This window comes from Ursus americanus, chromosome 20, assembly GCF_024610735.1.
Source record: "Ursus americanus isolate L20-20 chromosome 20, mUrsAme1.1.p, whole genome shotgun sequence".
Lineage (NCBI taxonomy): Eukaryota > Metazoa > Chordata > Mammalia > Carnivora > Ursidae > Ursus > Ursus americanus.
The window spans coordinates 33,676,780-33,703,298 of NC_142146.1; the positions used below are offsets into that span (position 1 = coordinate 33,676,780).

At 35.7% G+C, this 26,519-nt stretch overlaps 1 protein-coding gene and 1 non-coding gene across 5 annotated transcripts in view; both read left to right on the forward strand.

The window, feature by feature from the left end:
- Positions 1-26,519, forward strand: part of NCK1 (NCK adaptor protein 1) — an 87,290-nt gene that overhangs the window by 35,282 nt on the left and 25,489 nt on the right. For 3 of the 4 annotated variants that reach the window (XM_045791834.2, XM_045791835.2, XM_045791836.2), the window contains exon 2: positions 20,767-21,010. In XM_045791834.2, coding sequence (XP_045647790.1) covers positions 20,785-21,010 — 226 coding nt within the window. In that variant the 5' untranslated portion in view covers positions 20,767-20,784. The other variant, XM_045791838.2, reaches the window with a different exon arrangement.
- LOC123788506 (small nucleolar RNA SNORA62/SNORA6 family) lies at positions 9,665-9,818 on the forward strand. The gene has a single exon (XR_006778522.1). It is a non-coding gene; the product is annotated as a small nucleolar RNA SNORA62/SNORA6 family (small nucleolar RNA).

Genomic DNA, 26,519 nt, shown 5'->3' on the forward strand with positions numbered 1-26,519 from the left:
CTGAGGGCGTCTCGCTTTGTCTTCTCCCAGTGTCTTCATGTGGTCTTCCCATAGTGTGTGTCTGTGTTCTAATCAGTTTTTCTTATAATGACACCAGTCATATTGGATTAGGGTCCACCCTAATGACCTCATTTTACTTAATTACCTCTTTAAAGACCCTGTCTCCAATAGAATAACATTCTAAGGTACTAGAGGATAGGATGTCAGCATCTGAATTTTGGAGGGGAAGAAATTCAGTCCATCACGTGTACTGTAGTTGTAAAAATACACATTAAAAACGTGAGTATAGGGGAACCTAGGTGGCCCAGTCAGTTAAGCATCTGCCTTCTGCTCAGGTCGTGATCCCAGGGTCCTGGGATTGAGTCCCACATCGGGCTCCCTGCTCAGCAGGGAGTCTGCTTCTCCCTCTCCCTTTGCTGCTCTCCCTGCTAATTCTCTCACTTTCACTCTCAAATAAATAAAATCTTTAAGAAAAAAAAATGTGAGTACAGTCAGTCATCTGCCCATGTATGTTTAGTTGCCATGTAGTATGATAAGGGTTAAATCAGTTAATGGTTTGCATTTGTTGTATTAATTATGACATTAAATTCTTCATTATGTTATTTTTTTCATAGTTGGTGGTTTATACAGTAATTGCTCATCATTTAGCAATTTTAGCAAGATTATTATATTCCTTTTACTTCGGTGGTAACATATAATGGCTTCTGCTTTAGATTATATAAAATTAATATTCTTCAGATTTATAGAGTGGTGGTATGTTCTTAAGGTGACCTTGGTACAGCTTATTGTAATTCAGAGTAATAAGTAAAATTTTGTGATACATATAGGGAGTAATGCTTTATGTATATAAGGCATTAATTAAGTTGTTGAAAAATAGAATTACAGTTGATATTTTTTTAAGATTTATTTATTTTAGCGGGGAGGGGCAGAGGGAAAGAGAATCCTGAAGCAGACTCCCCACTGAGCGGGGAGCCTTACAAGGGACTCCATTCCAGGAGCCTGAGATTATGACCTGAGCTGAAATCAAGAGCCAGCCGCTTAACCAACTGAGCCACCCAGACACCCCTGCGGTTGATATTTTTTGAGAGCATGTTATTCTTGATATGCCTTTCTTTACTTTCAGGCCTTAGCTCTGTGTCCTCCTAGTCTATAAGTACTTAGTAAACGTGTTGTCAAATGAATAAATTTTGATATGCACGGGACTTTTGCCTGTGTTTTAGTCTGTGTTAGCTTATATTAGATTTTCAAAGTGATATTTCCAAAAATAAATGGAATAAGATGGCATTTTATTTGACCTATTCTTTAAAAAAACAAAAAAGGCTTGATTTTTAAGGAGCCTTTATTTCAGACCAGCCTATAATTTTTTATTTTCCCCATGATGGGATTCTTACCCATGTTGTTTCATTCTAAGAGTGTTTAACAATTAAAATTACTTGATAAGATAGTAGGGTTTAAAACGTTGAATAGAATAAAATCCTCTTATGAATTGCCTTGTCTTTTTTGCATTACTTACAGCACATTGACGTTAGTTATTTGGGGATTTTTTCCCCCTTCATTGTTTACCGAAAGATCTGTAACCCAACCAAACTTCCGGAGTTAGTCACTTGGGTATTGTCACTCTGCTGATTTTTATCAGAAACAGGAAATTGTCAAGTTATGTGTTAAACTATAAAAGAATCTAAAATTGCATTTGTGTTAGCATGAGCGATTTCTCTTTAGAATTTTTTCTATCACTAGCTGGTTCCTTACTTTTGCAGTGTAACAACTGGCTTGCCAAAAATGGTCATATTTATCATGGCCTGTATACATAGCAAACTATACCTTTCCTCATAGTTTACATATCATACACAGTATGATTTGGTAAAATGATTTGACAAACTTAGTGTCATTTAATATATAGATATACCCAATGAATTTGTAAAAGCAGGTTGGGGAAGAATGTTTTAGGTGTTTAGCCCGATGTTGTTATTTCTACATTTAGCAATTCTCTAGAGGTTCTTTAAGTACCTTTTAAGGAGTCTACAAGGCCAGACTATTTTCATTATACTGAGATACATATCTCCATTTTCACTCTGGAGTTTCCAGAGGCTGTGTGAATGCAATGATATTTTATAATAAGATGTCAACAGTTGAAGATTTGCAAAACTTAGTGTATATTACATGATGATACAAAATCATATGTGAGTATAAATAGGTCCATTTAAAGTATAAGACTGAGCATTGAATATTTTCTCCGATATATTTTAGTTTTCATTCAGTAAGATTGACACTTTTTGGAGTGTGGTTGAGATTTGACAGTTACGTAATCACTACCACAATCTAAATTCAGAACAGTTCTTCACCCCTGATGCTTTGTAGTCCAGAATGTCATACATAGATAGCCTTTTGAGTCTGGTTCAATGAGATCATATATGATTAATGTAGGTTTAACTTTATAAGAAGCTGCTAAACTGTTACCCTTAGTAACTATATAAAACAGTAGCTATACTGTTTTGCATCCCCACAAGCAATGTATGAGTTCCCTATTGTTTTGCATCCTCACTGGCACCTGGTACTGTTTGTGTTTCCTCTCTCTCTCCTCCTTTACCTCTTTCCCCTCCCTCCCTTCTCCTCTTTCTTTACTACCTCTCTTACCTTTTGAAGCCATTTAATTTGCTGTGTTGTGATATCATTTTGTGGTTTTAATTTGCATTTCTGTAATGACTAATGATATTGAAGATCTTCACATATTCTTGTATGTCATCCTTGTACAGTAACCCCTCTTTCCAAAAGTTCACATTATGCCACTTAAGACGTACATTAGTATGGTAATGGCTTTTTTTTTTTTTTTTAAGTGAAAATCCTCTTCAGATATCGTTTGGTGAAAACAGTACTAATGTAGGTCTTAGTAAAAGCAAAGTGGTGTGACTTGAACTTTCAGAAAACCGGATGCTTCATTTCATGTCATTTTGGCTTCTGAAAGTTTTCATAGGAATGTTCTACTTTCAGATAGTGGGAGAATCCTCTATTTTCTTTGGTGAAGTATCTGTTCAAGTATTTGACCATTTAAAAATGTTAAATATTTAAATATTTTTGTTCGATGGCTTTTCTGGGCACAGCCTGAGGCAGTGCTCCCTAGGGTGGAATAATATACTAGTGGCTCTGCTGGCCTGGCCTCCACAGCTTTGGGTTGGGAGTCATGACCCAGGTGATGTCCTCCTCTTTTGAAATGGGGGAAGCAGCCTTAATGATCTCTGAGTCACCTTTTGGGTCCTTCTTCCCTTGTCTTAAAGAATATCTCATGTTTGCAGTGGGATAGCTCCATGGTTGCATCCTATACAATCAAGAAAACTTGACAATCTTTCTTAATTCCATCTTGTCTCTTTCCAGTTCAAATTGGCTGCTTCCTGCTGGGGTGGCTGATTGACTCTGATGTTCACACCCATAATAATCTCTATCAAAGGATCCCTTGACTCTTAGAACACTCTTAGTGTTACTGTTCTCAATGTGTTTCTCATTTTTTTGCACTACAGCAGGCTGAGAATTTTCTACCTTTTAAATTAACTTCCTTTTTGATTAACAGTTCCATCATTAAGGTATTTTTTCTCCCATATTTACTATAAGCATTCAGGAGGAGCCAAGCCATAGTTTCAGCACCTTGCTTAGAAATGGCCTCAGTCAGGGGCGCCTGGGTGGCTCAGCGGTTAAGCGTCTGCCTTCGGCTCAGGGCGTGATCCCGGCGTTATGGGATCGAGCCCCACATCAGGCTCCTCCGCTATGAGCCTGCTTCTTCCTCTCCCACTCCCCCTGCCTGTGTTCCCTCTCTCGTTGGCTGTCTCTATCTCTGTCAAATAAATAAATAAATAAAATCTTTAAAAAAAAAAAAAAAAAAGAAATGGCCTCAGTCAGATACCCAATTTCATCCTCACAAATTCTGCCCTTGCACAGAACACTCGGACCACAGAACACTCGGACGTGACTGCAGTTGAGCCAAGCGCCTTGCCATCTTTTAACGAGGATCACCTTTCCTTCCGTTTCCAATAATATGTGCCTTATTTCTGTCTGAGACGTCATCAGATTGGCCTTTATTGTTGTTAAAAAACAAAATTCAACTGAGTAAATTTAAAGATCTTCCTGGCTTTATTTGACGATTCATGAATTGGACAGCATTTCCTCTAGCAGACAGAAAGGAGTTCCAGGGGTGCCTGGGTAGCTCAGGTTTGCCTTCAGCTCAGGTCATGATCCCAGGGTTCTGGGATCAAGCCCCGCACGGGCTCTCTGCTCAGCTGGGAGCCTGCTTCTCCCTCTTCTCCCTCTCCCTCTGCTGCTCCCCTTGCTTGTACCCCTCTCTGTCAAATGAATGAATGAAAAAAGGAGTTCCAAAAAACTGTATAAAACTAAAGGCTTTTATAGGCAGAGAGAAGTAGGAAAAGGAAGTTTCTAGCAAAGAGTGGATTGTTTCAGATAAGGTCATCTTCTTGTGGAGGATGGAAGGGTCTGTTGGGTGAATTACCTCACTGGTGCTGACCAGGTAATTCCAAATTGGTTAAAGGTTCCATTTCTGGGAGAGACTGAAACTGCAGTTATGTTCGGTATTGAGTCTTAGTTTGTTGATGGGGGGCTTAGTATGAGCAACTCCATTTTGGGCCTGTTGTCTCTTTTTTAACGCTGTCTGTATGTTCTGTGGATTACTGAAAAGTAGTTGCAGTTTTCAAGAATAGTGGATTTATTTACTTCTTTACATTCTGGTCATTTTTGCTTTATGTCTTTTGCAACTCTATTAAGTATATATACATTTTAAATTGTTGTGTCATCTTGATGAATTGATCTTTTTCTCATTATCTCATGTCTCTTTACCTGGTAATTTTCCTCGTTCAGAAATCTACTTTGTCAGATATTTATATAGCAATTCCAGCTTTCTTTTGATTCCTGTTTGTATGATCCTTTTATTTTTATGCTATGTATCATTATAACAGTTCAGTCTTTGTTAATTTGTCTGATCCCCTCTGTCTTTTAATTAATCTAAGACCATTTATTTAATGTAATTATTGATATATTTGAACTGTGTTATGTGTTATCTATTTCTTGTGGGGATTTATTTTTCCTCTGTTTTTTTCGTGTCTTCTTCTGGATTATTTTTGAATACTTTTTTTTAGTATCCGTTTTACTGTATCTACTAGTTTTTGGTTATATCTCTTTGTCCTTTTTCTTTTTTTTTTTTTAAGTGATTGCCCTAAAGTTTATATAATACACTTTATATACTTAACTTTCCATACTGTATCTAGAATTTTTATTTTACCACTTAAAATAGAACATAGTCTAATAACTATATAGGTCCCATTTCCCTCCCCACTTTATATAATTGTCAGATGACTTCTACATATGTAAAACCCCCGTGTTACACGTATTAAAATACTCCCTTTCAAGAGCTATGTGTGTTTTAAAGAATTTAAGAGATGAAAAAGAATCTTATTACATTCACCCAGATATTTACCATTTTTTTGCTCTTTCTTCATTTCTGAAGTTTCGTGTTTCCCTCTTGATCACTTTTCTTTTAGCCTTAAGACCTTCCTTTACATTTCTATTAGAGGCAGTCCACTGGGCAACAGAATGGCTTATTTTTTCTTCATCTGAGAATGTCTTTATGTCATTTCATTCCTGAAGGATATTTTCACTGCATATAGAATTCTGGGTTGTTGGTTGCTTGCCTTCAGCATTTTTAGGATATGGGTCATAGTTTCTGGTGAGAAATCCTTAGTTGTTCAGATTGCTCCTCTGTCAGGTTTTCTCAGCCTTAACGCATTGGACTGGATAATTCCTTATTGTGGGCTGTCCTGTTTATTATAGGATGTTTAGCTATTCTTGGCCTCTTCTAGTAGCACCGTTCTGTCCCCCTCTCTCCAGTTGTGACAATAAAAAATGACTCCAGACATAGTTAAATGTCCCCTTGGATGTGACATAATTCCCAATTAAGAACCACTGCCATGTATACTGTAATATGTTGTTCTTCTATGGCTGCTTTCAAGATTTTCCTTTTACCTTTGGTTTTTAGCAGTTAAATTATGATGTGCCTGGACATGGTCTGAGTTTATTCTGTTTGGAGTTTGCTTGGTTTCTTGAATCTGTAAATTTAAGTCTTTTGCAGACTTTCAAAAAATTTCCACTACCGTTTCATCAAGTGTCTTTTCTGCATCATTGTCTTTTCTTTAGGGTCTTCAAAGAATGAATAGTGGTCTTTTGATATTGTCCCATTGGTCCCTGAAGCTCTGTTACTTTTCAAAATATGTTCCCTAATCTGTTCTTTAGCTTGGATAATTTGTGTTGATCTGTCTTCAGATTCGTATTGTCTTTCTTGTATTTCTTAATCCCTGCAATTTATGAATATTACCTCACATGGCAAAAGGTGTGATTAATGACGTTAAGGATTTTAAGAGGTAGACTATATCCTGGATTATCTGATGAGCCCCAAGTCTAGTGACATGTGGCCTGATGAGGCAGGGGGAGATTGAATAGAAGAGGAGGAAGAGGCAGTGTGACCACAGAGGCAGAGTTACACTGATGTAGCCGCAAGGAATGCTGACAGCCACCAGAAGCTGGAAGAGGTAAAGTGCACATTCTTCCCTGGGGCCTTCAGAGGTAGTACAGCCCTGTCAACACCTTGATTTTAGATTCTTCTATTGAGTCCTTGTTTGATATCTTGAGATCTATGGCAGAATTAATTTCTGTTATTTTAAACTGCCTGGATTGTGGTAATTTGTTACAGCAGCCATAGGAAATTAATGCAACTGTCATCTTGATTCTGCTATTCAGCCTCTCCAATGAAGTTTTTATTTCAAATATTGTGATTTTTAGTTCTAAAATTTCCACTTGATCCTATTTAATAACTTCTCCTCAGATTTATCTTTCTGTTTCGAGAGTGTTCACTTTACCTTTTTAGAGCATGGTTATAACAGCTGCTTTTTTTTTTTTTTTTTTAAAGATTTTATTTATTTATTTGACAGAGAGAGAGACAGCCAGAGAGAGAGGGAACACAAGCAGGGGGAGTGGGAGAGGAAGAAGCAGGCTCCCAGTGGAAGAGCCCGATGTGGGGCTCGATCCCAGAACCCCGGGATCACGCCCTGAGCCGAAGGCAGACGCTTAACGACTGAGCCACCCAGGTGCCCATAACAGCTGCTTTTAAGTCTTTTGATAATTCCAACATCTGGGTCATTTCTTTGTTGGCATCTGTTCATTGTCTTTTTCTTCCAACTCTTGTTGGCCAGATTTTCCTTCTTCTTTGTATTTTGGATAACTTTAGATTGTATACTAGATATTTTAAGTATTATTTTGTGAGACTTTGGATCCTGTTAAAATCCCTTGGAGAAATTGCTGTTGTTTTAGCAGGCATCAATCTGATTAGATTCAAACCCGTCTTTTTGCTTTTTGTGGGCAGTAGTACCAGCATCAGTTTCATTTTCTAAACCTTTGCTGTAATGTTTGAGTCTGTGTGCTATCTGTAATAGTCAGGGATGGTCTGAAACTTGGGTGGTAGTTATTTTGTACTTAAGTTTTCAGAGCTTTTTAATTGGTCTACCTGACTGGGCCATCTGGATTTGTAATCGACACTTATCCAGAGGAGAAACAAACTTATCTTTATGACAAGAGATGTGGTACAAGTTAGAGCAAGGTGCCCACCAAAGTTGGGCCCTTACCCTCTACGGGAACTGGGAGCAAGAATGAGTTGTATCTCATTGAATGTTTGTTTATTTATTTATTTATTTGAGGGAGTCTGTGTGCACAGGTGGGTGGAAGGGGGGGAAGAGAGGATCCCAAGAAGGCTCCACACCCAGCACGGAGCCCAGTGTGGGGCTTAATCCTACAACCCCAAGATCATGACCTGAGCCAAAACCAAGAGTCAGATGCCTAACCAGCTGAGCCACCCAGGTGCCCCATTGAATGATTACATTTTAAAGAGATGGCTCTCAGTTCTGAGACGACACCTCTAGGTGGTAGAAGGTTTATATTTCAAAGGGGCAGTGGAAATATTTATAATTTCAAGCTTTCTAAAGTGACTGTTCTAAGGGGGCTGTAGGGACCTCTCTTCCTATCACCAAGTTTGGGTTGGAACAAACAGTAAATTCTTGCAGTATCGAGCTTCCTTATGCAGAACTTAGGGGGCTAGAGTTGTCATCCTAGGGATGCAGCCTTAAGCCATTAGAAATGACGCTATTATTTGTTCAAGTCTCTTAGTGTGAGAGTGTGGACAAAATCATTTATGCTAAGAGGCTGCAGTTTTTATAGGCCAAGATTGAGGCCTAGTCAACAATAGGACTCAGAGGAGCCTGACTATTCGAGAAGAGTCTTTGTCATAGATTACCTTCACCAGTTCTTTTCTCATGGGAGTTTTCCCCATATTTACCTATCCTCAGCAACCCTCTTCCTGGTTCCTTTTACCAGAAAGGTTGGGTTCTCTTATTATGAGTTTCAGTTTTTCATGTTGTTACTCGGTTTTGGGTATGGCTGTGATTGACTTCAGGGTGAAGTGGTGAGATAGTGGGTATTTCCCACATATTCTTTGTACCAGCTGGTTACTTTTTTTCTTCCTTTATCCAGAGGGATAGGTTTTCTCTTGGGGTTTTATTGGATGTGCCATCTCCACCATTGTGGCAGTGGCGCAGATCCACAACTGAGGCTGGCCTTGGGACAGCACTGGGAGAGGGGAAAAAAAAGAAGAAATAAAACCTCAGGGATTTAACCCAGTCTTCTGGCTTTCAAGAGCCTTTCCCCCTGTCTTTTGGCCAAATGAGCTTCTCTTGAGCTTTTTCCTGACTTTACCTGCTACGCAATTTCCTGTTATGCCTACCTTTCGGTCAAAGCTAGAAAATAAAGCAGAAGGGGGGAAACCAAAAGGGTATTTATTGTTGATGTATTGGTCTTTTTTTAGATTGATTTCCCTTCCCAATCCGCCTGCTATTATTTACTTTTCAGAGTCCTCAGGAGTTGATTCTTTGTATTTTCTGGAGATTTTAGTTGTAATCAGTTGGAGAGAGAGGCTGCAGTGGGCTTATACCCATTTCGCTTGGAATTAAAAATACCTAGGGCAATGAATTTTAATATAACTGTGTGGAAAAGTTCACTTGGTAAAATTTTAGATTCCGCATTACAAACTAGTATTTAAGAAGCTCTACCACTTGTCAAGTGTTAGTGTAGTACCAAAAAAAAAATATCCACAATTATCTGAAAAGACTCTTAAAAGTACTCTTTTTCCAACTACGTATTTGTGTGACACCAAGTTTTCCTTTCAACCAGAATAGTATGTTGCAGTACGTTAAATGCAGAAACAGATATGGGAATCAATAGTCAGACATTGAAAAGATTTGCAAAAATGTAAAATAGCACCACTGTTTTCACTAATGTTTTTGTTTGAGAAAATATAATTTTCATAAAAATGTTCTGTATTGAATTAAATATTATGTTTAATTGAATTTAAAAATATCCAAACATTTTCTAGCTTTTAATTCCCAGTGTGGTAAATATTGATCAATATAAACAACATAAACAAAACCTTTTTGGGTCTTCAAGTTTTTAAGTTTGTAAAGGGGTTTTGAGACTAAATAGTTTGAGAATTACTGATTTAGTAGGCAGTTGGTTTCCATGCATTTATAACCTCTACCCTTATTTTCTGGTCTTTACGAGGCGACATGGTACTACACATTGTTAGAGCTTGGAGTTGAAGCGGCTGGCTGGCCAGTGAAATCACAAGCGTAGGTATTGTGCTACATGAAAGGCAAGTCTTTCACTAACGCCACAAGGGTTTCTGGCCCAATGAGTGGAGTTTGATAGTAATTCTTGCTACAAGTATTAAAAAAAAAAAAAGGCAGCATGGTAATCAAAGTACATTGACTTGTACAGTTATGATGAGCACTGAGTAATGTATAGAACTGTTGAATTACTGTATTGTACATCTGAAACTGATGTAGCACTGTGTTATCTGTATTGGAATTAAAATTTTTAAAAAAGCATATGAACTTTGGGGAGATGAAAAGAACATGCATTTGTCTCCCTGTTTCCATCACTTATTTTCTAAGGTTTAAAAGCCATTTAACTTCTTTAGGTCATATTTTATAAAGTAAGGATAGTATGTCAAAGGATTATTGTGAGGGAAATGCTAGGTTAATACCTGAATTATGTTCATACAATAAACATTCCTTGGTGTGGAGTTACATATTTTTAACAACTCTCAGCCTTTGTGAAGGGGTATAAAGACCTCTGATTGTAAGCCACTAGATGTTCTCCAATTTAATCTGCTGATTTCTAGGACAGTGAATTCTGTATTGTTCTTACAGACATTGAATAATTATTCTTTACTTTCTGTTTGGTCCTATTCTTGTAATAACCAGATCAGGAAAGGCCAGGAGTATGATCAGCAAATGTGTATAGGTCTAGTTTGGGAATGAGTTTGGAGGTGAATTTGAAAAACAAACTGAGATCAGGAAATAAGCCCAGGAAGAAAAGGCAAGCAGGATGTGAGTACTGTAAATAGGGACTGATGTCAATTCCAGGGTCCGTGATATTTGTATTACCAGAGCGGGGCAGACAATCAGTGGGGATCAAAATAGGCAGTTCACATTCTATCAAGGAAAGCCGATACTTGACATCAGGCAGGAATTGGACACTGGTTGGTAAGGCTTCTGGGTTCAGGTGCCAGGTACAGGGATACAGACAGAAGGACAGGAATCCAGTTCCTGAAAGCAAGAGTAGGGGCCAGGAGCATCCAAGTATAAATTTCGTGAGTGTAGTTGAAAACATGGAGCTGACACTTTTGTAGGAGAATGTAGAATGTTAAGTGACCCCCTTTACAACCAGGCCTCTTGGCTGGATCAACGAATAGTGGAGTCATACCATATTCAGTTTATGTAATTTGAACTAAGCTTGGCTAAAAGATCAGGAGGGAAATGGCTGTTAAAAAGTGCAAAGGTTTCTACCCATTCTATTCTTAGTGTATGCTTCAGAGTAGGCATGAGTAGGCATTCTCATTTGGCCTCAGTTGCTGTCCCTCTTGTAGTGTAAGCATGTCATATCACTATTTCTTGTGTTTAAAAATAGTTTTCCCTATTATCTGGATTCTGAATTCAACTTAGCTCTTTTATCTGCTACTTAACCGAAGAAATAGTCATCAAAGGAAAGTTAATTTATTAGTGTTTTTTGTTTTGTCTTTGTATGTTTTGTTTCTTGTGAGGTGTTTTTTTTTTTTCTTTTTGCTTTATGTTCTAATTGTTCAGGTTTTAGTTGTGATTCTGTGATAAAGCAGATTTACTTCATACCCTTATTTCTCTCTCATTTCTTTTTCCCTCAGTTCCCTCTAATTTCTTTTTCCTCCTGCTTTCTCCATGTTTCCTCACACCTACTTTGTGTTTTGGCTGCCAGTTCCTATTAGTTATAGCTTTCAGTTGGTTTTCTCTTTTTATAGTACTTTTTTTAAAAGTAGAGTAATATTTTTGTAAAATATTCAAACTACACATATCTGTGGAATATGGACTAAGTTTTACCAGTCTTACCACTCACTGAGGCTGCCACTTTTACAATTTGATGTATATTCTCCCAGAACTTTTTAATGCATATACAAATATATGTAATGGGAGTTTTTAAAAAAAATAGAGTTGTAATCCTGTTGTTTTAGAATTTGCATTTTTGCTTAATATTTAATGTTTATTGGACATTTTACCATGCCAGTACTTACAATTTAGACACTCTTTATTCCTTATTTTTCACAGTTATTAGCAGTGCCACAGCAAACATTCTTACACACATGACTTTGGATACTTGCATTATTTTTTCCTGTAGTATGTAGATTGCTGATTCAAAGAAATGAGCACGTAAAATGTTGATAGTTGCTGTCAAGTTGTTCTTCAAAAATTTTACCTAAAATATAATAACCAAGTTAAAAAGACATGACTGAAAAAAATTTGTATCAAAGACAAAGGGCAAGTATTCCTACTACATGAAGAGTTTCTAAGAATTGGAAAAGAAAAGCCATACCTTGGGTAAATGGGCAAAAGAAATAAACAGGTAATCCATACAGAAAAACAAAAGTAAATGTCCCTTAAATTTGGGAAATGTGCTTAATTTCACTGTAATGGAGAAATACAATTAAAAACTGCTTTGAAATATCATTTCTTACTTATCTGGCAAAAATCCAAATTTTGTTGGTAATGTTGTGGGGAAATAATCACTCCCACATATTGTGGAAAATATAAAAGGATAAAGAACCTATGGATAGAGTATTTGGCACTATCTCACAAAATTATATAAACCTTAAACTTCAACTCAGCATTTTTCTATGACTCTAACCCAAAGGTAGATTAACAGAAAAACAAAATGACATGTATATTAGACTATTTATTGCAACACTGTTTATTATCAGAAGGCTGGAAACAACTCACTGTCTAAGGTCTAATTGAGGAAACTGAGATACTTCTATAATGATGAAGTACTGTGCGGTAGTTAGTTATATTAGAAAAGAACTCTGATACTGCTGTGGAATGATGTTCAGAATGTAGTGTTAAAAAAATTAAGGTTCAGACAGTACATGGTGTGCCCCTCCTTTTGTGCGTGTACGTGTTTTGTTGTCAGGGGGTGTGAAAATTAGAATTTCCGATTTACATATGTTTTCTCTCACATATTCAAAAAGCAACAATAGATAAACCAAAACCAATAAAAAATGGTTATTCTTTAGGGAGAGGGAGAGAAAAGAGAGAGAAGGTGGAAGCAGAACTCTATGAATGTACCTTGTTTGATTGTTATACTTTTACAACCATCTAAATGCTTTATATAATAATGAAATAAAATTAAATTTTAGGGACACCTGACTGGCTCATTCAGAAAAGCATGCAACTCTTGATCTTGGGCTCATGAGATCAACACTGGGTGTAGAGAATACTTAAGTAAATAAATAAACTTTAAAAATAATTAAATTTTTAAAAGGAAAAATAAAGTGATCTTCAAAAAGTGGAAACAGATGAATCTAGTTGTTTATCTAGTTGGTGTTCTAAACACAGAGACATTTATTCTCCCTTTCTTGTAGGGTTTATGTATCAGTGTAATCAAAAATGTTCTTAGTAAAACAAAACAGTAGCAATTTCTAAAAGCAGGTATAGCTAGCAAATCATTTTGGAAATGGTAGATCTGGGCAGTGATCATCAGGGGCTGATAAAACCATTAGGTGAAGGTTTGATGGGGAATCTGATGGGTGAATCTTTGATACTACTGTATCCACCATTCATTTTAAATGTCAGCCAGACATAGGGTGCCTCCTGTATTACGGCAATAAGTAGTTCTCAAGAATCTCTATGAAGTATTCTTAAAAAAAAAGATTTTATTTATTTGAGAGAGAGAGAGAGAGAGTGTGTGTGTGTGTGTGTGTGTGAGTGTGAGTACAAGCAGAGGGAGAGGGAGAAGCAGGCTCCCTACAGAGCCGGGAGCCAGGTGCTGGGCTCTATCCCAGGACCCCAGGATCATGACCCAAACAGAAGGCAGACGCTTAACAGACTGAGCCATGCAGGTGCCCCATCTATGAAGTATTCTTGCATCAACAACAACAGAAGAATCTGGGGGTGGGGGTGAGGCAATAAAGCCTCTAGGTAAAATTACCAATTTTTAGGAAACAGGGTAGATAAAGGAACACCATGAAGATGTACCTCAGTCAAATCCACAGTGTGAGAAGTGCTGCAGGACAAATGAAGCCGGGTTCTTCCAACAAGTAAATGGCATGGAACTGGTGGGGAAAGAGAATGTGTTATATAGAGTAAGGAGATGTAAAACATTAACCAAAGTGCAATATACAGACTTAGTTTAGATCCTAGTTCAAACCAACTATATAAAAGACTTTTTATTTAAATACACTTAGTAAAACTTGAACATCAGTATTGGATGAAATGAAAGAATTGTTGCAGGTGCTCTTAACCTCAGTAAAGAAGCACTTATATTTTTAACAGTACAAGTTTTTAAAAAATATGTTAATAACTGAACTTCAGTATAGTTTATTTTATTTGCAATGTCATGTCTTTTTATGCATATAAGACCTTATTCTGAGTAGGGGTTATAGGTTTTACCAGACTTATTAACCTTTTTGCTATGGGGTGGGGGACCATGGCAAAAAAGGTAAAAGACCCCTTGATTTGTTGCTAATTTTCGTGGGGTATGTGTTCTTATCTGTTAGTATTTATAGGTGAAATCGTAGGATTCCAGCACCCCCACCCAAAATTGGGGGATGAATGACCTACAAAATCATAGTATTAATTGAAGTTGGGTGATAGGTATGGGATTCATTATACTATTCCTTACTTTGTATGTGTTGAAAATTTACACAATTTAAAAAGTTAAGCTTTATATCAATTTTTAGTTATAATGTCAATAATGTATGTAGGGGAAGGCTTATTTTGTACATTCTGGGGAGCATTAAATAAACGGATTTTTTTCTGTTACTCTGATAAAGAATAATACCTCAATTTTAGTTTTCATTTCTTTAATTATATAAGGGCATTTAGAGTCTTTTGCAGTACTTTTTGACTGTCCTTTCTATTACATAATTGCTCTTTGTTCTTTGCCAATTTTTAAACTTAGTCTCATTGTTTTTTGATGTTGGTGGTAGGTACAATAAAGGCTCCCCCAAAGATGTACACATTCTAATGTCCAGAACCTGTTACGTTATATAGTTAAAGAGACTTTGCATATGTTAAGGATTTTGAAATGGGGAAATTATTTTGGATTATCGTCGTGGGCCCGTTGTAAGTTATAAAGGTCCTTATGAAAGGAGGCAGAAGGGTTAAAGTGAGCAAATTAGATGTGAGGATCACACTAAAGATCAGGGTGATGTAATCATGAGCCAAAGAACGCAGGCAGCTTCTAGAAACTGGAAATGGCAAGGATTAGATTTTCCTCTACAGCCACCAGAAGGAATACAACACTGCTGACACTTTGATTTTAGCCCATACGACCCATTTCATACCTCTAACCTCCAGAGCTGTAAGATAATTGGTGTTGTTTTAAGTCACTAAGTTTGTGATAATTTGTTACAGCAACAGCAGGTACTAATATCCTTTGCTGTATAAAAGTTAAACATTTTCATTTTATAGTTACTAATACTGAAATTGTGGTGTTAAAAGACTTCCTTTTATCAGGAATGTGAAAATATTTCTAAATTTTATTTGTTGTTTTGCTTTTTTATCTATAATCAGTGTATTTTATTTTAAACTTTTAATTTTGAGACAATTATAGATCCACAGGCAGTCGTAAGAACTCTTACAACTTACTGAAAGATCCAGTGTCTCCTTTACTTCGTTTATCCCAGTGGTGACATCTGGCAAAAGTATAGTACAGTATAACAACCAGGGTATTAATATTTATATAGTCAAGAGACAACTTTTTCATCACCACAAGAATCCCTGATGTTGCCCTTTTATAACCACACCCACTTCCCTCCAAATCCTACTCCCTCCTTAATCCCAGGCAATCAAAATAATTTTGTCATTTCAAGAATGTCATATAAATGGAGTTACACAGTATATAAACTTTGGGATTGGTGTTTTGTTTTTGTTTTTTTGGGTTTTTTTGGTCATTCAGCATAATTCCTTGGAGATACATTCAGCTTTTTGCATGTATCTATTATTTTTTCCCTTTTTATTGCTGAGTGATATTCCTTGGTATGGAATGTACCACACTATGTTTAACCATTCTCTTGTTGAAGGACATCTGAGTGATTTACCGTTTTTGGTTATTACAAATAAAGTTGCTATAAACATTATGTAAAAGTTTTTGTGTGAATATAAGTCTTCATTTCTCTGGGATAAATGCCAGGAGTATAGTTGGTTGGTATGGTAGTTGCATATTTAATTTTACAAGAAGCTGCCAAACTTTTTTTTTCTTCAGAGCATCTATGTCGTTTAACATATTCTCTTCAGCAATGTATGAGTGATCCAGTTTCAACATATCTTTATCAGCATTTGGTATTGTTACTCTCTTATTTTAGCCATTCTGATAGGTGTGTAGTGACATTTCAGCATGGTTTTAATTTGCGTTTTCTTGATGATGAACATCTTTTTATGTGTTTGCCATCTCTGTCGTCTTCATTGAATTTCTCTTCATGTCTTTTGCTTGTTTTCTAACTGAATTTGTTTTTCTACTGTTGAGTTTTTCCTTTATGGATCTTGCTTTTGGTGTCAAGTCTAAGAACTCTTTGCCTAGCTCTATATCCTGAAGATTTCTCCTATATATTTTTCTTAAAGTTTCATAATTTTACGTCTAAGGTTGTCATTCCTGTTGAGTTTGTGTTTGCATAAGGGGTGTGAGATTAGGTCTTGGACTTTTTTGCTGGGGCGGGGGCTATTGATGTCCTTTTGCTTTAGCGGCATTTGTTGAGAAAGCTTCTCCCTACCCCACTCAATTACTTTTTGTACCTTCATCAGAGAGAGACCCAGAGAGAGAGCGCACAAGCATGGGAAGTGGCAGGCAGAGAGAGAAGCAAGCACCCCACTGAGCAAGGAGCTTGATGTGGGACTCAATCCAAGGACCCTGGGATCATGACCTGAGCCAAAGGCAGACACCTAACCAACTGAGCCACCCAGGCATCCCTTGGATTCTCTTTCTTTTCCATTGATATTCATGTCTATTTCTTTGCATACCATGCAATTTTGACTACTTTAGCTATATAATAAGTTTCCTCCTATTTTATTTTGACTTTAAAATATTTTAGTTATTAATTAATTTGCTTTTCCTTCAAAATTATAGAATAATATTGTCTATACATACAAAAAACTTTTGCTGGGACTTTGATAAGAATTATGTAAACCTATGTATCAATTTGGGAAAAAATAGCATCCTTACTATGTTTGAGTCTTCTATTTCAGAAACACTTTTATTTAGATCTTTAATTTCTTTTATCTGCATTTTGTAGTTTTCAGCATAGAGTCTCCTTCATGTTTTGTTAGGTTCGTACCTCTTTCATTTTTTTCCTTTTTTATTTATGTAATTGTAAATGATACTGCATTTTAAATTTTGGTGTCCATGTGTTCATTGATTGTACTTAGAAATACAGTTGATTTTTGCATGTTGATCTTGTGTCTTGCGACCTTGCTGAATTCACTAGTTAGTACTAGGAGGGTTTGGGGGGTTTTGTTTCTCGTTTTTGGGGGGGTTGTAGCTTTTAGAATCTTCTCTGTAATCAGTCATGTCATCTGTAAATAAGGAGAGTTTTATTTCTTATTTTCTGATCTGTATGCCATTTATATTCTTTTCTTACCTTGCTGAACTGGCTAAAACTTGGAGCACTTTGTTGAGTAAGAGTAGTGAGAGCAGATATCTGCCTTGTTCTTGATTATAGGAGGAAGACATCTGTCTTTTACCATTAGTATATTGTTAGCTGTAGGTTTTTTGTAGATCCTATTTATCAGGTTGAGGAAGTTCCCTTCTATTTCTGTTTTTCTGAGAACTTTTATCATGGGGGTTGAATTTTGTCAGATGCTTTTTCTGCATTGAGTAATACGCTCGTATGATTTTTCTTAGCTTGTTAGTGTGGTGAATTATACTGATTAATGATTAATTTTATATGTTGAACCAGCTTTGCATCCCTGGAAAAAACCCTACTTGGTTATGGAGTATTAATTCTTTTTATATCCTGCTGAATTCTGTCTGCTAATATTTTGTTAAGGATTTTTGCGTCTACATTAATGAGGGATATTGGTTGGTATTTTACTCTTTTTATACTGTTGTTTAGTTTTGACATCAGTTAAAACCAATTTATTATTATTATTAATACCAAAGATAAATAGGGCAGTATTTCTCCATTTCCCCTCTACTGTTTTCTAGAAGGGATTATGTAGAATTGGTGTAAATTCTTTAAATAATTGGTAGAATTCTTGAGAAGCCATCTAGACCTGGAGATTTCTTTTGGGGGATGGAGTTTTTAAGTTACGAATTTAATTTCCCGAATAGTTACAGGGCTATTCAAATATCTATTTCATATTGAGTGTGTTTTGGTGCTTTGTGTTTTTTGAAGAATTGGTCCATTTCTTCTAAGTTGTCAAATTTTGTAGCATTCCCTTATTATCCTTTTGATGGGAGGAAACAGCTTTGACTAACCCAAATACAGCTTAGAAACTAGGGTCAGGGGGTGCCTGGGTGGCAGAGCGGTTAAGCGTCTGCCTTCGGCTCAGGGCGTGATCCTGGCGTTATGGGATCGAGCCCCACATCAGGCTCTTCCGCTAGGAGCCTGCTTCTTCCTCTAGGAGCCTGCTTCTTCCTCTCCCACTCCCCCTGCTTGTGTTCCCTCTCTCAGTGGCTGTCTCTATCTCTGTCAAATAAATAAAATCTTAAAAAAAAAAAAAAAGAAACTAGGGTCAGTCCCCACCAAGTTGCATGACTAATACAATAATAGTAAGGTGACAACTGGAAGGATAATTGGGATATTGATAGGAAACTAGAAAATTCTGGGTATACAACCTACAGTGTCATATCAACGCTAATTTTCTATAGAATGTCATTTGCCGGTTTTATGTGATTAGTCTTCTAGATAAATTTTAAAGTCAGTTTTTGTCAAGATTCGGAATAAATTCCATTTAAATTTCACTAAATTTAAAGATTAATTATAAGGGTGTGTGTGTGCAGGTTCCCACAGGGAAGGAATCAGAGTCAGTGTTCAAGTATGCCTGAAAAAAAACCCTCTCTGCTTTCTATTGCTTTGGAAAGTCATCACTCACTGTAAAGTTTTTGCATCATGTGGTAGTAATTTTTTAGACTTTTTATTTGCAAGTAATTCAAACAAAAATTGCAAGAATACAAATTGATTTTTCTGGTTTCTCTGTTTATTGTTTTTTGAATACCACATCATCCTCTTATTTTAGCATTATTAGTTATTTCACTACTGTACACACTTGAGCCATTCTTTCAGAAGAACGTGTGGTAGGTTTTGAGGCCTTGCAATGCTCCCCAAAAAGCATCTACCGTATAAACACAAAGTATCTGTACTTTAGTGCTAGTGGATGTTGAATTCTAGATTAAAATGCATTTCTTTGAGAATATTGAACAACTTCTTTCATTGTTGAGAAAAGAGAATGCTGGGGCGCCTGGGTGGCTCAGTCGGTTAAGCTAAACCTGAGCCTTAAGCTAAACCTGAGCCTTCAGCTCAGGTTATGATCCTGGGTCCCACATCGGGCTCTCTGCTCAGCAGGGAGCCTGCTTCTCCCTCTGCCTGTTGCTCCCCCTGCATGTGTGTACCTTCGTTCTCTCTCTCTGACAGATAAATAAATAAAATCTTAAAAAAAAAAAAAGAAAGGAAAGAGAATGCTATTCAATATCCAAAACTAAAAGCTGAATTTATTTGCTTGCTAAGCCAGGGGTAGCTGTTTATGTAAATTAATCTCTCTGAAGAAAGCAGGGAACGCATCTAATAAATTCAGGAGTGAGTTAGGCTTGTAATTTTCCTTTCTTTGTTCTGAAAGAGTTTGTATAAATTGGAATTACTTGTTCTTTGAATTTTAATAGAACTTGCGTGTAAACCATGTGGTCCTGATGTTCATTATGGGAAGATTTTTTAATGACGGATTAAATGTTATTACTTTTCTAATTTTTATTTTTCTATGAATTTGTACATATTAGTTTCACATTTATTGATAAAGTTGCTTGCAGTATTGCCAGGTGATTTGAATATCTGCATGCAGTATTGCCAGGTGATTTGAATATCTGCAGCATCTCTAATTATGACTCCCTTTTCATTCCTGGTATTTGGGTCTGTTTTTTTCCTTTTTTCTTTTATAAGTCTTGCCAGAACTATGTCCATTTTATCAGTCATGGTAAAGAACTACCTTTTTGTTCTGTTGAGCCTTCTTTCTATATCATTGTTTTCTTTCATGAAATTCTACTTTTATTTATATTATTTCATTTTTTCTACTTTATATCATTCTTTTGTAATGCTTTTGTAATGCTTAAGACAGATACTCAGTTCATTAATTTATTTTAAGGTTTTCTTACTTTTCTGATCTATTTACAACTGGAATCTCTTCTGTACACTCCTTTTGCTGCATCCCTCAAGTTTGGTTATATAAAGTCTTTTTATTATTTTACTTCTCTAAATATTTTCACAATGCTATTATAATTTCTTCTTTGACACGTGAAGTTTTAGAAGTTCCCAAACAGGAGGTTTTTAAAAAGCTCTTTTTGTAATGATTGTCAGAGAATATGGTTGTCAGATACCAAGTACATGAAAGTTATTGAGACTTTCTCTATCACCTGACATTTGATAATTTTTATATATGTTCTATTTGTACTCTTCTGCTTGGAAGTAATATTTGTATGTTTATTAGATCAGACTTAATGATTTTGATGTCAGTTCTTATCTAGCCTTATTAATTTTTGTGTCCTTGATTTATTACTGAGGTAAGTGTTAAAGATTGTCCTCTGTGACAATGGATTTGTGACATTTTTTTTGTGGTTCTATCAGTCTGTTTTGGAAGTATGTTAATAGGTACATATGAGTTTGTTATGTATATTTAATAAAACCTTCAATTGTATTGTGAACTTCCTTATTACTGGTAATGGTTTGCCTTAATGGTTTGTCCTTTTTGTGTATTACTAATATAGCTACATCAGTTTTGTCTTGATTAGTATTCGATTAGTATTAGTATTGCCTGTTTTTGTTTATGTTTTTTCATATTTTTCCTTTCAACCTTTCAGTTCTTTTAGGTTTTTACTTAGGTTTTTTGAAAAGCATGTAGACTACTACTAGACCTTATAAAAATGTTTTGTATGTGGTTACAGTTCTGAAGCTGCTGAAAGATGGCAGAAGAAGTGGTGGTAGTAGCCAAATTTGATTATGTGGCCCAACAAGAACAAGAGCTGGACATCAAGAAGAATGAGAGATTATGGCTTCTGGATGACTCTAAGTCCTGGTGGCGAGTTCGAAACTCCATGAATAAAACTGGTTTTGTGCCTTCTAACTATGTGGAGAGGAAAAACAGCGCTCGGAAAGCATCTATTGTAAAAAACCTGAAGGATACGTTAGGTAAGTTGTTTTTGTATTAAAACACCAATAATACTTTCTTTTAAATGGATGCTAGAGCTTGTTTCTTTGTATAGGATTTTGGCAGCATTGGGCAGAATTGGCTAGAAAAGGCCAAGACTAGAATTTCAGCTAGGCCAGGTAAGTTTGCTCATAGCAGGTATTCAGCCAAGTCAGAAGAGTATTAAAAGCCATAAGTGTTAGTGGGCTGGTGTTTCTATAAATCTCGCTGGTGTTCAAGGGTCAAACCAGAGTGGTGCCAATGAGCAGGACTGAATCTGATCCTCCAGCCAGGGCCCCTTGAACTGCAAGTGCCTGTTGAAGTTTAGGTAAATTCTGCATCTAATTGAGACAAGGATATAAATAAGGGAGATTCAGAATTGCCTCTTTGGCATTAAGGCAATTTTTTTTAACATGGCACGTTGCTGTATTTTAACGTTTATTAGCTTATATTTTGAATTTTGCTTTTAAAAACCATCATTTTGTTTTTGCATTTGATAAAAGTTTAAAATTGTGGATTATTACTGTAGATTAGCATCTACAAAGCTGATTTCTTATTTCGTTTTTCTTTTTTTCCCCTTTTTCTTCCTCTAACTGTAAAGTTTGTTTGTTTTTACTAGCTCTCCATTAGGGCCAGAGATAATGGAACTGGCTTCACAGTGGGCTTGGCTGAGCTGATAGGAAGGAAATATGCACAGATGAGGACTGGCCTCTTTCTTTTTTCTTTTAATTAAACTCTCCTTGGCTGACAGGAAGGAATGGGAGGGACAGAATTTCGTTTTTGGTATTCAGGCAAACATGCTGTTACTTTGTATATATGGGGATGAGAAAGTAAAATTTCTCTTTGCAAAAATAGTTTGGGAGTTATGTGGCATGATTGACAAATATGAAATATTATTAACTAACTGCTTTATTTTAGCTTTATTTTTTATTCAAAATTGTTATTCTAGAGTGTTCTTTCAGTTATCAGCAGAAGACAAATCTTATTTTTAACACTGTAAAATAGCCAAAACTAAAATATATTACAACTCAAAGTAAATATAAAATATTGGAATATTGGTTTGTGAGTGAATAAATTTCTAGTATTCTAAAGGTAGTTTAATAAATGGAGTTATTAATCTGGATTTTCACCATGACTTTCAACTGCTGTATCTGAGGTTACCTTTTATTAAGATTTTAAGGTTTTGCAAATAAGACCATTATTATTATTTTTTAAGTGAAGAGACCATAGTTAGGACCAGGAGTACTTCTGATTTTGTAAATATTGGTCACTTATTGAAAGCATGTAGATCGGAGGTATTGGGGAAAATTAAGGTAACTTCTATCAAGAAATTAGGCCTGATAGTGGTGAAGGCACAAAAAGGATTAGAGCTACACCTAGAGAGACGTTTTTGTTCCTTTTTAAAAGGATACTGGTACCTGGGCCTAGAGCAAATGTTTAAACAGAAGATCATGAAAAACCTAATATCATAGAGCAAAATGGAAATATATCCCAGCTTTAGATATTAGTGCATATAAACTTAAAAAGCCCAACTAGATAGAATTTTTATTATTTGTTAATATGCCTGGGAAAACTTCCATACTATTTTCTGATATTGTTGAGATGATTTTAGAAGGACTTTATATCTATTTAAGTCCTAGAATATCTCTGTTAACTTTATTACTATATTATAGTTATTGCTACCTATATTACAGGATATGTGAAAACATTGTTTTAAGTTAATGATTTTTAGTTCTCCTGTATAATGATGTAATTCCAGCTTTTGAATCACATAGCCTTCTCTTTCTCAGAATTTCTAAATCCCTTTTTGGTAATTTAAATGTTCCATGTGGTTAATGGATTTGTTTCACAATGATCGTGCTGGTGGAGACATTGTTTGAAAGATAAGAAAAAAGGGAGAAAACAAAGGAGAGAGTGAATGCATGAATATTTTTTCAACTATTGAAAATGCATACTTTAAATCTTTTTCTAAAATAAGTCTGAATAATAAGGTAACATTTGTGGCCATGATGATATACTTGTTTTACAGGTTCTGTTATAGTTCAGAGGGGAAAAGTTTTAGAAAGAGAGAAGCCTCAGAAAAACTTTCTGTTGCCTGGGTGTAGGCCAAGTCACATGGATTGGGTGTGGGGAGTTTCAGTGTTGCAGAACAGACCAGGAAGCTCACTGAGGATTATCCTGAGTTGTGTTAACAAACTGACAAAAGAGAACACGGGATTTTTATTCAAAATGGATTGGTTAAGCGTCTTTAAAGATTTTTTCAGTAAGTTCATCTGTTTATTAAATCCATAGTTTTCTTGTAGTTTTTGAATTAGATTTTTCACTTTTGCGAATTTAAAGAAAAAGTATATGGAACCTGGTGTGTTTATGTAATAGACTGGTGCTTTATGTTGTTTATGAACATAAGCTAAATGATTGGTGATACTTCAAATAATATTAGTTTTGACTTTGATAAGTAATATGGTTTTAAAATGTTTTAGTATCGGTGTTTAAAAATAAAGAGAAAAAGGATATAAATGAGTTTGCAGTTTTAATTTGGTAACTTTGAACTTAGCATAGACATTTGAAGTGAATTAAGTTATAAAAATATGAGGAAAAGAAAGGATTAGGTGAGCAAATTCCTTCATCCTCAGTATTTGAATTAACATAATACTGTTTTAGTACTTTTTACTTAGATTTTAGAGGAACAATATAGAAGATAACATTTTATAAAGCAGTGAAGAGAATGTTTTGATTTAATCAGTGTAGGATTGCTAGAAATTGCTCTTTTTGTAATTGTGAGATTTGATATTTTGAAATGAGTCTTGAGAGCAGCTGCATACAAAGAAAATGAAAGCACTGAAAGAAACTAGTGAATTACTGGGTTATTTTGAGTTCCGGTCTTATTGTAATACTGATACTAATTTACCAGAGCCTAATGTATGTATTTGCTAATGGCCTTTTTATGATCTTTTGATAGTGAACTTGATTTGATCTCTTTGAACATTTGTTTGGTGTTTCTAGAAAAATGAACAGAGGAGTTGTTATAGAAGTCTCATGCATAAGGAATCTGAGGAAACAAAGAGTAACCTGTTGAGAGATTCATTTTCAGGCAGAATGGAAAAGGAGCAAGTACTTTGTTGAGAAAGAATGTCGTGAATTGTAATATTAAGACTCATTTGTTTCTTCAGTTAACCTTGGTGGCCAAATGAATCCTTCTGGAATATCTCTCTTTTGTTTACTCTTTGAAAAGTTAATACATTTTTAGATCACTTTTTGGGTTAGTTTTCCTTTTGGAAAGTTATTAATTTATTCATTTGTTTATCAACATATTTTTCTTGAGAGCCTGCTGCAAGCCAGACAAAAATCATAGAACGAAAAACTAACTTTCATAGAATTTACATGGTGAGGAGGTAGATGGGGGTTGTTATTTAATATTAGAACAGTGGATTTCATATCTTGGCTTGGTCATAAGTGATGGTCACTTAGTGGTCATAAGTGATGTTCACTTGGTGGTCAACCAGAAATGGTGTAAAAAGAATGTATTGTGTCATTGATATGGTGATTCATTATATATATATCAATACAGTGATAAAGTTATCATTCTCTCTGTTGCCTCAGAAAGTCGATAATCTTAAATACATTTGTAGACCTGAGGGGTCAGGGCTTGAGATTTGAAACCAAGATATTCCTTTTTTCATTACAAAATTTGTATTTATTTTGCTTTGCAGTAGAAGATACAAATATGTGTTCCTTGTATGGTGGCTAGAATAAACAAAGAGGGTATAGTATTTTAGATAAAACAGAGAATAATAAAAAATAATTTATCTTATGTAGATGAAATGAACAGATAAAAATACAAAAATTTAAATAAAAACTTGTAATGGAAAGAACACCATTTATTTGTATTTAGAATTCCCTGGTTTTGCTCCCAGATGTGCCACTTATTTAACCATGTGGCAAAGGGTATATAACTAAACTTTCTTGACTTCTTATTATTTGTGAGGGAGAGTTGAGCAAGACTAGATGATCCTGGAAAGTCCCTTCTAACTCTAAAAGTCTTATAGTCCTGGTAAAACAACTGATCGGTCTTACATGTGATAGAAATCAAGGGAAAATCCATGAGGGAGAAACTGGTTTTGAAGAAGTAGGAACATAAAAACCAGAACTAAAGTTCTTTAAAGAATTAGAATCAGTAATATTTTCTTCGGCCTTATTCTGTTGAACATTTATTTAGTCAGTGATTTAGATGGAGGAAAGATGACATGCTTAAAGAAAAGAAGACTAAGGCCGAAAGAATTACTAATACATTGAATTCACATACATATTTGAAAGGTAAAACTGAGATAGAAATAAACAAGGTAAATAGGGACAGACATTATAATGTAAAATTCTACATTAAGTTTTTAAAGGGACTTGAAAAGATTGCTGAGAACCTGGCCTGGCAGGACTTTATATGAGTAAGAGCTGCTGTGAGGTCATGATCTTGGGGTCATGGGATTGAGCCCCGCATTGGTTGGGTTCCCGTGTGGGGCCTGCTTAAGATTCTCTCTCCCTCTCCCTCTGCCCTTCGCCCCCTCTAAAAAATTTAAAAAGAAAAACTGCTATGATATTGTGGGTGCTAAAGAACTTCAATGCAGTTCGTGATAGCATTGATTCAAATCTTTGTTCAAGTGAAAGGATGCAAATAGCTGCTTTATGTGTGTGCTGGCCAAATGAAACATGACATAGTTTATCCACTTTGGATAGATAGATACACTTTAACAGTGCTATTGAGAAGCTTGGATGCTGCCAAATACTAGCATCCAGCATATCAAGGATTTTGAAACCAGGTTGTATAAAAGTAGTTATGTGTACAACGATTTGCCTTAGGAAGAAGACAACTGTCACGTGACTGGAATATTCACAGTGCTTAACCAGATTCTTAATAACTTGGAGGAGTTAATATATTGTTTTGATCAAGAAGCAGTGCTGTAGGAGGAGAGAAGATAGACCGGTGGGTAGGAGTGAGGAGCGGATTGGAAGCTATACTAACACTTTTGGTTTTTTGAACAAAGCTAATGATAAAAATGACTGCCTCATTTTTGAGTGAGCACATCCTCAGTGCTCAGACCTGAGTATCCCCTCCCGAACTTGGCCAAGTCTAGCTATAAAATGCAATAATAAAGATGTAAGTGTTTTTGAAAAAATTAAATTCCAGAAGCACTAGAAGTAGTAACTACCATTGATTAATGGAGTGCCTGCTTGCTATGTACTGTGCTGGGTGCTTTACATATAACTTCTTTAAACAAATGGTAGAAGGTAGGTACTTACTAATACACCACCATTTCACAAACCTGGAAAACTGGAGTTTAAAGAAGATAAATAACCAAGATCAGATTGACCAGCAAGTAGCAGGACTAAAATTTAAATTTAGAAGGGTTTTTGTTGTTGTTGTTAGAGTTTTACTGGTGTACCCATTATGACTAAAGAGAAAGAATTAGAATCAGATAAGCAGTGGATTAGAAAGATTTGATGCAAAGGGGACTAAAA